Here is a 13473-nt window from a genome sequence, read left to right on the forward strand (position 1 = left end):
TGAATTTAGTAAAGCAAAATTATAATAGTTGCCTCTGCAGTGTAGTAAAGTCAAAGTGTACAGTTGCAGTACTTTCCCAAGTGTATTTCTGCACTTTGAAATTACTATTACACAATGCGGGATAAGGTACTCAAAAACAAAAATTAAAAGTACAAATATACAAAGAAAAATGTACTCTAGTAAAAGTGTAAGTGCCCACTGACATTTCTACCTTGTAATGTACACTATTTATATTTTACTTAAAGTATTACAAATAAAAGTACTTGACTATGTTTTTCTCCCTGTCCTTTTTTGGATTAGTGCTGTTTAGTCCTGTCTCTCTAAGGATTTGTTTTCATAGAAATATGAAAAAAGTGGGTATTATGAAATGCGTAATGTATTTTGATTGTACCCTGTAAAGCAACTTTGATTATAAATGTATTGGAGTAAAAGTTTCATCATCACATCATCTGTATTCTTATAAAACTATGGAGGATTAGTCTTTCTTCTAAATCGGCCCCAAAAATCATATTTAACCACAGACAAGAAAGACAAAGGAAGGTGTACTATCAAACTATTGCCTCTAATATTTTCAAAGGATTGTTGTACAATAAGGAATAATCAGAACAAAGACAAAAATATCTTTATCCTTAAATTAACAGATTTGTGTACTTGTTCCAAAAACACGAAGAACAAATGATCTAAGTGATCATTTGATGAACATTTACTGGGACTATTTACAGCTTTTATTTGGTGATGTATTGAATACTTGAGTGTGGGACTGTTTGTGTTTTTCAGGGCTTATTAAGGCTCATTGATCATCTGGACCTATCATTAAATATCTCACACTCCAGCCAATTTCATGCTTTAAACTGGATTAAATTTACCACTATACCCTTCTGTTGCTATGGTACCAGTAATATGAAAGGTTCTGTTCCATGTCATTACTGATCCTCGTCAAATAGTTAGCAACACACACATTACAGACAGACGTCGACTGAACTTCACTTTCTCAAGTCGTGGATGAAAAACAACCTGCAGCCATGTTATGGACAAATGTTTGTCTGTGAATGTCACACAGTTTCTGATTTTTTAGCACTGTTTATTAGACTCTCTGATCAGAAATATTGACATTTTTCTAACTTGCCTCAATTTATAATTCACCTAGTCTCTAAAATCAGTGTGTTTTTTTGGTCACGAAGGTTTGTTATTTTGCAGACATTTCACATTTGGAATTTGTTTAATTCTATTTTTTCTCCACCAGAAAACTAAAACCACAATCGTAAAGGTTATGAAAAAAGATAGGAGGCCAGACAGAGGAAAAGAAAGTTTTCTCATGTTGGTAAACTGAAAAAAAAAAACGGACACACTTGTGCAATATGATGCACTTTGTATTCTGTTATAGTAGAATATACAGATTTTCAGTTGTTTTGTTCAAACAAAAATCTTAGAAACACCTTACGATGTGACATAAGTCAGTACAGCAATGTTGTTAACTGCAGAGTAACCAGTTGTGTTTTTGTCTGTCAGTAGACTCGGCCCCTCAGAAGCTCCAGCTGCTACAACAACAGCAGCAGCTGAACATTCAAAAGCTAAGAAGAGTTCCTGGAAATGCAAACTGTTTGACCTCTGCAGAGTAAGTTTCACTGCTGCAAGTTACCTCATTTGATTATTATTAATCTTGACATGTAAATTATTAAATGTGTGTAACTGTATCAATAAAAAGTTTCTGTTTCCTCCAACAGAGAAAAAATAAAATTGCTCCATCCCAAAAGGACAAAAGAGACAAGAGGACACAACTGATCACTCAAAAGAGGTGACAAAAGACTTATTTCAAATCAGTGAGGACGACGTCACCTTTAAATGACATTGGTACAAGTGTATTCAGAATCAGTTTTGTTTTTTAAAGAACAGGATCTATCAAAAACAAGTAAGAGAACAATGCAGTTAAACTGACTGGTGTTTTATATTTTATTTTACTTGTTTCACTCAGTCCACAGACATTTTTTCTGTACAGAAGAAATAATGATGTGCTGTTTTGTGTCAGGTGTAGAACATTCTAAAGAAGCGGGACTTTGAGCTTCAGGCTTAATGATGTCGTCCAGTGCTGTCAGATAATGTTCCACAGGACCCTCACATTGCAGGAGGGGTGTAAGAGGTTTCTCTGGAACAGTAGTGGATGAAGTACTAAAAAACTGTACATAAGTAAAAGTGAAATATCCAAACAAAAATGTACTCTAGTAAAAGTATAAGAACCCATTGATATTTCTAGCTATAAGTAAAAGTCATCACGTGATTAATATTTAATTTAAAGTATTAAAAGTAAAAGTGCTTGACTATTTTTTTTCTCCCTGTCTCTTTCTACGGGCCAGTGCTGGTTTATGTTTGGGGAAGATTAACAAATCACTGATAATAGACATAAATGATGGGTTGAAGTTGTTTTAGCTTTATGATCTGATGTTGGTTTTAGTTTTATTTCTACACAACCCATGTGTTACCACCACAGTGAGTATCACAGTGAGAGTAACAAACAAACCATCAGCTCTGTAATTTAAAGAATGAAACTACTGATACGGCCACAGATAAAATGTTACTAAGGTTCAGGACGCACAGAGTTAAAGAGCCAGAGAAATCCCTTAACAAAAAAGAAAATATGAAAAAATGGGTGAAACAACGAGGCTGGTAGTTACATGGTTTGATCCACTTTGCCTTTGCAGAGTGAATTTGAACCTGCTTGTATTATGTTAAATACGCTTTTTAAATAAGAAGATGGAAGGAAGAACTGACACTAACCCTGTGCCTGGTTTAGTAAAGAAATTCATGTGTCGCTAGTGAATCGTTTTCAGAAAAATATGGGAAAAGATGTTTATTGTGAAATACTCAAGCAAACTATAGATACGTGAAAAATGTACTTGGTTACAGTAACGAAATACTTGTAGTTCGTTTTATTTCGCAACGGAAATTGTGTTTCGTCACATTCCACGACTGTATTTATACTTTGGTAAACGCCTTAATCCGATACTGCGTCTTATCTGACTCAATTTCCCATCAGGCCGTTCGAAGATTACACCGGAAGAAAACCTCCGCTTTTCCTTTGCTCTTCCTCTTTCCGTCAGCGGAGTTTAGGTAGGACTTCAACTGTGTTGTTCTCGTCCATACAATCTGCTTTAAATCATAGATTTTTCACATCATCCATTTTAATCCATCTCTCATAAACGTGCTGAAAGTGTGTAGTGTCAACACCAATAGGTTATTTTTGGTGGTTGTGTATTTTGTCGCACTTTTGGTGCTTTTGTAGGTAGAGGTGATACGGCGCAGTAGCAGCGGTGTGTAGCCGCTAACAGTACGGAAACGTGTTTGCTTCGAGCCGCTAGAGAAGTGATAGGTCATTGAATTTATGTACAAATGTGTAAATTATAATTTCTGAGGCTGTGTGTCTCTCTTTTATCCCAAACGCTTGTGTATTTTAGTCTTATCCATGAAAAGTACGGCGGATAAAGCTAGCTATGCTAACTACACCGGCTAGTTGAGATTAATAACATGGGTCGATTTAGTGTTCGCTATTTAATGTGTTTAGCTCATCATTAACAGGACTGTTTAAGTTTTACCAATTATACAAATTTATAAGTAGCACTAGTAGTAGATCTTTAGCATTCACGTGTGTAAATGCAGACTTGTTTCTGAGCGTCCACAGAAGGAGGGTTTATGTGAAATCTGTTTCCAAATAATAATGTTGCCTGCGTTAAGCAGAATGTTACACTGATATACCTTGTGTGTCAGGGTGAGGACTGGTAAAATGCAGCCAGGTCTCCCTGAAATCAAGTGTCGTATGGAACAGCAAAGGGTTGTGGAAATGTACCATTATAATGAACTGATTTGTGTCTGTAGCGAGTTTCAAGTGTTGCTTCAAATAAAAAGTTGTGATTTGGCTCATGTTTAAGCTTCCGGCTAAATTGATCAGACTGAATCAAACAAGGATCTGTCATAATTCCCTAAAAAGTGCCCATGTTTACCGAAAAAAGGTCTGCAACTGGGCAGGTGATCTATGCAATCGCATAAGAGAATGTGAATAAAATCCAGCTAGCTTTTAATTTCCATCACAATCTCCTAACTAATATTAAAACGCTGTGTTTAGGACGTTATTGTTATTTGGGGTTTTAAAAAAACATTGTGCCGTGAAATATTATGCAGTAAATTCAGGCTATATACTTTGATTAATAAACATACATTTTTTTAAATTTCCACTGAAGGCTGAAATAACACCTATCTGTTACTTTTTTCAGTACACGATGGGACGTGTGATCAGGGGACAGAGAAAAGGTGCGGGCTCTGTGTTCAAAGCCCACGTCAAACACAGGAAAGGTGCTGCTAAACTCCGTCACATTGACTTTGCTGAACGCCATGGTTACATCAAGGGGATCGTGAAGGTAAATGAAGACTCTATAAGCACTGGGTTAGTGGGAAGGTCAGTGCTGTACTGGGTGTTTGTGATATCAAACATCTGACTTTTTTCTCTGGTGGTCTCAGGACATTATCCATGACCCTGGCCGTGGCGCTCCCCTGGCCAAAGTGGCTTTCCGTGATCCATACCGCTTCAAGAAAAGGACAGAGCTCTTTATCGCTGCTGAGGGCATCCACACCGGACAGTTCATCTACTGCGGCAAGAAGGGTAAGAGAATAAAAGCAGACTTTTAGTGCTCTTTAAGTATGAACAAGGTCCACTAACTGCCTGACCATAGTCTGGTTTTGAAAAAGTAATGTTCTCAACTTTAAATCTGATGTTAATATTCATGAAGATGTAAAATGTCAAGCTACATTCTGAAATTTCCAATAAAACCTAGAGTCAATGTTAGTTAACATGGTAATGTTAGGCTTAACTTAAGAAATGCTAGGAAAAACACTAGCTGTAAAGACATCACAAATCTGACATGTCAAGTTTCATTTTACTTCAGCTTTGCTCTCAAGTTACTCACAGATTTAATGTTTTTTAGGTGACAGCACAACCGTGTCAGTCGGCCTGTTTTGCTAAGCAAACATTTTTAGTTAAATAATGCAACTGCTCTCTGGTTCCAGCTTTTCAAATGAGACTTGGTGATTTTTGGGGGGTTTGATGTTCATTTGCTGGTGCAGCCAAATCTCATTTAAACAGTTTTCATTCTTCTACTGTAGAGTCTGAAGGAACAACAATAAAGGAAAGATTTGGTTGTTGTGTTACCTGATGATCCAATTAATAATCTCTGATTGGCCTTATGTGAAACCTTTTTTAAGCATAAAATCTGTTAACATTTCTAAACTATATTTGGCTTCAAAAGTTGTTACATTTTAATTAGGTTTTTTTTTGTTTTTGTTTTCTGATATATTATAAATTTTTTATTGCAGAAAACGAATCCAGCAGATCAATTGATAATAAAAGCATTAGCTGCAGATCTACATTACATTTGGCCCAATTCACCGTCCAAAGTAGTTGCATCCAATGTATTAAAATCGGTTTGCCAGAATGTAAAGACAGTGCTTCTAACTGAACTGTGTTCACGTTGTTGGATTTAAGTGGGTTTTAGAGAGAAGCCCATGCCTTACCATCTTTATCCCACAGCTCAGCTGAACATTGGCAATGTCCTGCCCGTTGGTGTGATGCCTGAGGGAACCATCATCTGCTGCCTGGAGGAGAAACCTGGCGACAGAGGCAAACTGGCCCGCGCCTCAGGAAACTACGCCACAGTCATCTCTCACAACCCTGAGACTAAGAAGTCCAGAGTCAAGCTGCCCTCAGGCTCCAAGAAGGTTATCGCTTCAGCCAACAGAGCAGTTGTCGGTAAGAAGTCTTAACTCAGTGTTTCCTCACTGTTGCTGTAACAAACTTCAGAGGTTAACGCCATCTGCAGTGCATAGGGCCATCTACTCCCTGTTAGCTATGGCATCTCTAAAATGGGATAAGGTGACTGTACCAGTGCACCATTTCACCTGCTCTGCCCTGTTTTGTTTTTTAAAGGTGTAGTTGCTGGAGGTGGTCGTATTGACAAGCCCATCCTGAAGGCCGGACGCGCCTACCACAAGTACAAGGCCAAGAGGAACTGCTGGCCACGTGTCCGTGGTGTTGCTATGAATGTAAGTGAACATGAAGACAGTGAAGCTGTTTTATATATTGATGCCAAAAATGCAATTATTTTTATGGGCTCACAGGGTTTAAAAGGTCGACACATTTTAAATAGATGTTGTTAGACCTTTTGTGGAGTTGGTCTTATCAAATGTCCTTGGATGTTGTTTTCAGAATGGGGAGAAGCAATTAATAAAAGACTTTGATAGATGCTTTTTATAAAGGATAAAGAGAATATCTTAATTTCTCAGTGCTGTGAAACTGGAGGAGAAAGAGAAATCAGTTTTCTGCTATGCAAGGAGTTGGTGATTGAGCTTGAACAAGCTGTTGTAATATCTGCCCGAATTTCCAAAAACTCATTAAATATTTACCTATGCACATTAACACATTTGATAAGGCGCTGCAACAATTAGTTTGCTCTCCATAAAAGTAATTGGCCAATATTTTGCCAAATGGGCTTTTTTCAGACCAAATGGATCAGTGATAGGAACATTAGTTTGGTTAAAATCCTTTTCCAATGACCTGTCACTGACCTGAGGAAACATTTTCCTAATTGGACGATGTTTGTTTTCTCTTCTGTGCCTTATAGTTAATCAAAAAAAAAGGTTGTTTCTGCTGAATTCATGCAGGCAAAACAAGATCAGTTTCTCAGTGGTGTCTTTTTTTTTTTTTTCATTTAACCCCTCTCTCCCTGCAGCCCGTCGAGCATCCCTTCGGTGGTGGTAACCATCAGCACATTGGCAAACCCTCAACAATCAGGAGGGATGCACCTGCTGGTCGTAAGGTCGGTCTTATTGCTGCCCGACGTACAGGCAGACTGCGTGGAACAAAGACTGTCCAGGAGAAGGAGAACTAAGTCTGACTGTCTTGATAATAAAACATGTTTCAAAATAATCTGTGCGTTTCTATTATTGTTTCTATTAAAACACGCAGTTTTGCCACCAACCCAAAGAGGCAAAAGGTGAAAGTTTAACTCTACTTAGCTCTAAGGCAAGAAAACAACAATCATTTCACACATTTGACCTTTAATAGGTGAAAATAAAAACTGAAGCTAGTAAATTAGCTTCACCCAGTTAAAGCCTGTGTGTGAACAGAAATGATCAACTTGTTATGTAACAGAATTAATTACAGGGGAAAAAAGAAATTTAAAAATCCATCCACTATACAACAGACCACATTTTTGGATTTGAATTTTAACTTAATATATTTTTCATTGGTTGCCTGCTAATCTGCACAAGCAAAAGTGTTTAACAAAAGAAACTGCTTTCAGCTCCGCTTTCCCCACGTTGATTTGACATGACTTTTTACGCTGGGTGGTCTTCCTCCCCCAACCCTCCCATTTCAGGCTAAGGGACGGGGGGGGGGTGGGATTCAAACCCAGTGCTTTACCACAGATCCATGGCATTGGCAAATTTACTTTACAATTGAAAAAGAAAAATAATTACACTCTGACACTAAAATCAGTACTCTGTCGAAACAAATTTGGCAGTCACTCTGCAAATCTTCTTGGGGAAGTCTGACTTCATCAGTTTACCCCAATCTTCCTGATCCTCTTAAACTCCTTCAGATTGGATGGTTAGTGTCTGAGCTGCTATCTTTAAGTTGTTCTACCTGTGGAGAGGGGTGGGTAAGAGAACTTGGCTGTTTGCTTCAATTATGAGCTGATAGGTGTACCATCAGCCCAGTCTTGGGTCTCATGCGCTCTGGAGAAGGCTTCTTAAAGAACCTGCATTTTGCCACTTATCTTTAATTCTGACTAGTCTCTCTGTCCCTGCTTCTCAGAAACACCCCCAGCCCCATACCCTGGGGCTGCCACCACATTTCACCACAAGGTTGGCATTAACCTGATGACTGTTGGGTTCCTGCTCACCTGCCTGACCAGTGATGTTCTTGTCTTTACATCCTTTGCCTAACAAAATGTTATTGTGGAGGTCTACAGAGCCTAGACTTCATGGCTTGTTATTATTTATCAATCTTTGACCTTTCTAAACTGTAATCATTTTTGCTACAGGTAGACTCCAGTCAAGCCTTGGTCTCAACCCCAAAAAAATTAACACCACAAATAAGATCCACTCGACTGCTTACATAAGCCTTCTCTATTGTACAACAGAAAAAGTCCTAATGTCCACAAGCAAAAATGAGACACAGGCAAGATTCCATGTTCTTTATTTGCTAAGGGCGCAATGCTTTTTTTGTTATATTTCTGTGCACAAAAAACCTCACAAAGTGAAAGTCCACATCGCGACTGTAGCTCCAGAATTCAACGTCACACCATGGCCAAAACAAAAGTCGGCAAAAAACAGGGCGCAGAACTCTGTACAGTCAATATCTTCTTTAAAAATAACACAAGGACAAAAATGTTCCTCTTAAATCAAATTCTATTTTTAGTGAAATACAACAAAATAAATTCTATAAAATAAGAGCAAAATATTTAAATATAATATGGTGGGCAGAATATTTTCATTTGCAGGAGTATTTGGTATGTTTTAGACAAAAAAAAAAAAGAAAGAAAAAAAAGAAGAAAAAAATCCAAAAATACACGCATTCAAGTTACCAATTAAATACAGTATTTACTGATGTTTACCTTTTACTCCTACAGAATTACAAGTTAGCTCAAGTTGCAACATGACTAACCAGCCACTATTCTTACGGTACAACCCTGCTGTGGAACCTGATCTTCATGGAGTGAGAGGGCCAGGGCCTCGCTGCAGTTCAGGATCTGTCACTTCATCCCAAATCACAGCCAGACACCCCACCTGACTAGCTCCATGGCAGAAAGGAAGCCAATGGGCAACGAGTCTGTCTACAACTAGGCTCTACTGAAGAGACAGAAGCAAACCACACAGTCTATTATACACCAGATAACCCAGTGCAGCAATTCTGTTGCATATGTGTTTCGTTTTTCAAAAAATCCTATAGATGAATGCTAAGCTGTCTATCCCACCACGACTGACTGCCAAATATGAAGTTGGAGGATTATAATGTGCAATTGAAAAGCCACTTTTTCATACACTGGTTCAAAAGATCGCCCTCATTGTAGATAGGGTAAATGAGTAGAAAAAGAAAGAAAAACTGAAAAACCTAACACCCCTCTGGAGATGTGGATTAAGAACAGCTTCAGGTTGTTATGATCACAAGTCTTCCCTTGGGCTACACTATTCTGGTGAGAAGCCATGCTAAATGTTACAGCATATTAACTAGAGCTTCAAAAAGGATTGAATTAATTACCAGAACACAAAAAAAAAAAAAAAAAAAGAAAAAAAAAAAGGCAATGAGTTTCAGAACAATGTTGCATCACTGCTTTTTCACATCAACCAAACACCGTAAAAGTCCACCCAACCATTTCAAATCTCACACTAAAACCAACCACATTGTGAGTTGATTTGGCATGGGTCATAAGGTTGCCAAGGAGCTTAAGAATAATAATATTAATTATAACAATGCGTCCTTCTACAGTTGAATGACCAGTAACCGTCCGATGGTAGAACAAACTTTACTGCTGAGTATGGGTGATAAAACAAAGGAGTTGTCTTCTTACAGTTGTTTTGGGCATTTTTCTTATTTATAATATCCATTTTTCTTTTTCATTATATCTGCAACTTCTCCCAACAGCAAACCATAGAGTTATGCTACTGGGGGATCTGAACAGTCAGAAACATTAACATACTATGTACACCTTTTCGTCATGTAGACAAGCGCATCAGCATCGTCAGCTCTGGGTAAGTTTGTTTTTTAGTAGAACTCTTATCCATTTCCTCGCCTCTGCAGCCACCATCAGGCCCCTGTCACACGGTCAGGCAGCCCCAGGCCAGGGAAGAGCACCTCCCACAGGCTGACGGAAGGGAGCAGTGGCCTGGTGAGGGGATAGGGGCCTGGCTCTCCCCTGCCCTGGGGCCAGAGAGAGTGGGAAAGAGAAAGAGAGGCCCGACGAGGAGCTCTGTTGACCGAAGGATGAGAGGAAGGAGAGCAGGACGATGGAGGCTCGAGGCACAGCAAAGGGGGAGGGGATGTTACTCCTTAGGGGGGGCAGGTGCTGGGGTAGAGGTGGGAACTGGGGCGACCTCCTCGGTGCTCTCCCAGTTCTCTTGTGCTCGCGGGCCTGGACCAGGAGTGGGGCCAGGACCTGTGGTGGGGGTCTGTGTAGGGCCTGGAGTTGGGGCAGAGGCGGGACCGGGACGCTGGGGGTTGTTCATGTGCTGAGCAGCGGGCCCAGTGTACGGCTGCCCATGGGGGTGGTTGTTCTGTTAAGGAGTAAGAGTAGAGAAAGATCAGGGCTGCAACTAACACATCATTTACTTTAAGTGATACTTTGTCTGAGCATCCAACAGCCAAGTGCTTTGGACATGTTGGGGCCAAATAACATTCTGTGCTTGAACTTCAACAATTAACTCTATTAACAAGAAAGGTCAGTGTATCACAACTTGCTGTAGCTCAGAGTTTTTAATAAAAATCAAAGATTTATTAGAAACAAAACATGTCAAATATTCACACTGGGTGGCATGTTGCTTCCTAACTACGAACATGGGCACCTCACTGCATATTGTGTTTGAGGAGCGTGTCATTAACAGCTCTTTAGGAAAACAATTTATCCCACGTTAGTGAGCAGCTTTTCCTTTTTTCTATAGTAGAGTGTGTATATTTACACACTATACTATAAATCAATAGCATCATTTACAATGTTCTTTAAAGATTCTTGGTGGAATAAATTTACAATTGTACTTGCTTGTACTTACTACTTTAACTTGAACAAAATATTTTGATGTGGCACATTATCTTTCATGGAATATTATAAGTACTTAAACCTTCACTTGAGTCTCTAGTCCACTAATGCCATGTCTGCTTAAAATTAACTTTATTTGGTTTATTTGTTCACAAAGCAAATACAGACTTCAGTTTGTTTCAGCACACAGGCATAAAAAAATAAATAAAACTAGGATGCTGACTTGAAAAATCCTTTGTTGCCACAGTTACCGGATTTATTAACAGCTAACGTGAGACTGGCTACAGGAATGAACGATTCTATGATCCTTCACAGAGTAACAAGACACAAACTAAACACAACCACCTAAACCCAGTGCTCTAAGAGTGTACCTGCTGGAACTGGGTTGTTCCAGGAGAATGTGGGTACAGAGAAGTGTCCTCAGGTGGGGAAGAGTCTTGATCATCGGGTGCTTCCTGTTCATCTGGCTCCTAGCAGATGTGAAATAAGTCATCAAATTAATTTCCACATCCACTGAAAATTAAGAATATTTTAAAAACACATGTATAAAGTTTGTATTTGAAAACAGTAAACATCAAGCTAACAGAAGGTGAACCTCTACTGTGGAGGTTTACTCAGTGTCATTTTCAAAGGATAAATCTGTTGATAATGTATTTTACTAGTTGAAAGTAAAAATTAGATTGAGGCACCAGCCTTGGTGTTGAAAAGTAAAAGAACTATGAAAAAACAAAACATTTATGTTTAATGTGTGCAGAATTACATGTTACAAGGTGTCAAGTCAAATTGTTAAGCAACAGAATCTGTCGAGTCTAGTAACACTAGGTTTAGATGAAATGGAACTTACATCAACATAAAATACCTTCCTCTTAATTTTATAATTTAGACAATTCATATTTTGCTACAGATGGAGAATCAAAACTCTGGACTTTTGCTACCTACAAGAGTTTATACTACATCTGACCTGATGTAAACAAATGACGGACAAGCTTCAGAGGAGGAATAACTGCCAGATCACTAAATTCTTTTTTAGCAAAGAATACGGTATTTATCTTACATGCAAAACACTGCAAATAGTACTAGATATTGTAATATAATTAAGGTTTTTCACTCAGGAGCAATTGCCTGGTGCCACTACAATTATATTTAGGCAGGAAGAAAAAGCCCTAGACTGAGCTGACTAAGTCAGTTTGCTATGGTGAGTCAATGAACTGGGCAACAGGACAGCAACAGTTCAAGCATCTGTTCAATGCGCACAGCTGTATAAATTCCTTCTATCCTAGTTACACTGTATAGCATCTCATATCTAACCAGTGGCCAGTCAACATATCATTTTGTAATAATATTGGCCAACGTAATATTATCTGGTAGGATGCCAAACATACTAAATATACGAACTATATGAATAATAATGATGTTATATTGGGAATAAAGCTTCTGGCAATTCAATTAATTGGCACTAATTGCCACTTTATCTTCTACAACTCTTTATACTGATTTATGTACACTTAGGTTTACTGTAACTTCCTGCACTTCTATACATCTGTATCTAAAGTTTATAGAAAGGGACAATGACTCAAAATGACACAATGCAAGCTACAGGAAATTCAAAATGTTGTATTGAAGGCCTAAACAATAGTGTATTGCTTCTCTTCTAAAATTTTAATTATTTTGTTTAATTTCCTTTCCTTATGTTGTGGTGCCTGGAATACTGACCTTCCCTGGGCTTCCCTGAGTACACTTGAGCTGTGTATGGAATATTACAGGAGAAGTGTGTCATTTGACTGGATTTGTCAACATAAAAATACAAGTAACTTATTTTAAGTGAAAAATAAAATAAAAATATATATTTGTATGCATTGTGAATGGCAGCCATGAAACAATGACAGCCATGAAACAACAACAATACACAGATTCAGCATAGTAAACATGTCATAAATGAATGGGGCAGTTAACCGACCATTTCTGTATTCTGTCTATTAAAAATAGTTGTCATATATTGTTGACTATATAGTATTTTATTCAGATCAGATTTTAGACAGCGGGAAAAAACAAAAACAAAACAAAAAGTACATTCCATGTCTAACAAAGAAAACATTAGGTCACTCATTAAAAAGTGTCTCCTTGTGCTGAATTTAGACCTTTCATCTCTTTTATTTGACCTTTGGGTGAAATTTCATAAAGTACCCAACTATGACCTTTACAGGTGAACTTAACTTGACCTTCTTTTTTGAATGTCCAACTGTTCAATGTTTCTCTAACAAGGTGATTAACCGTAAAAATCACAACATTGTTCATGGATCATGTTTATTCTATGAATCGATTCAATTTCAATTTTTATTTAAACATTATTATACATCCTCATCATGCTGTTAACATTTTGACATCATGAGACATTGACATTTTTTGTTGTTGTATTGCCACCAATGTTGTTAGCTTTCGTTTCAATCAATTGTTTGAGATGAAGAAATTACTGTTGTATGCTCCTACTTCAAAGCCCTGCTTTCATGATATAATAATCGCTGTGACATGAACTTTTTATATTTTCTATAAATTTCACCCAAAAGTCGAATATCCCTAACTTGTGGTGGTACACCACACGTTTAAGTTGCTAGACATTGTAACATGTTCCCATAGCAACCGAGGCCATGTAGATGTGTTTACTGTGGCCTTTGATAAAACA

The 13473-nt window shown here is 38.0% G+C and overlaps 2 protein-coding genes across 11 annotated transcripts in view; one reads left to right on the forward strand and one right to left on the reverse strand.

Moving 5' to 3' along the window:
- Positions 1–2952: 2952 nt before the first annotated feature.
- On the forward strand, positions 2953–6967 carry rpl8 (ribosomal protein L8). The gene is made up of 6 exons (XM_067516132.1): positions 2953–3105; positions 4263–4406; positions 4507–4648; positions 5573–5791; positions 5969–6084; positions 6771–6967. The coding sequence occupies exons 2-6, from the start codon at positions 4269–4271 to the stop codon at positions 6927–6929; spliced, it is 774 nt and encodes a 257-aa protein (XP_067372233.1). The 5' UTR covers positions 2953–3105; positions 4263–4268; the 3' UTR covers positions 6930–6967.
- Positions 6968–8222: 1255 nt separating this feature from the next.
- The window catches only part of usp9 (ubiquitin specific peptidase 9), a 34366-nt gene continuing 29115 nt past the window's right edge, over positions 8223–13473 (reverse strand). For 6 of the 10 annotated variants that reach the window (XM_067516123.1, XM_067516121.1, XM_067516130.1 and 3 more), the window contains 3 exons: positions 12507–12536; positions 11165–11263; positions 8223–10314 (listed from right to left, as the gene is read on the reverse strand). In XM_067516123.1, coding sequence (XP_067372224.1) covers positions 10084–10314; positions 11165–11263; positions 12507–12536 — 360 coding nt within the window. In that variant the 3' untranslated portion in view covers positions 8223–10083. The remainder of the gene's footprint in view (positions 10315–11164; positions 11264–12506; positions 12537–13473) is intronic. The other 4 variants (XM_067516129.1, XM_067516128.1, XM_067516127.1 and 1 more) reach the window with 1 other exon arrangement.

This window comes from Channa argus, chromosome 9, assembly GCF_033026475.1.
Source record: "Channa argus isolate prfri chromosome 9, Channa argus male v1.0, whole genome shotgun sequence".
Classification (NCBI taxonomy): domain Eukaryota; kingdom Metazoa; phylum Chordata; class Actinopteri; order Anabantiformes; family Channidae; genus Channa; species Channa argus.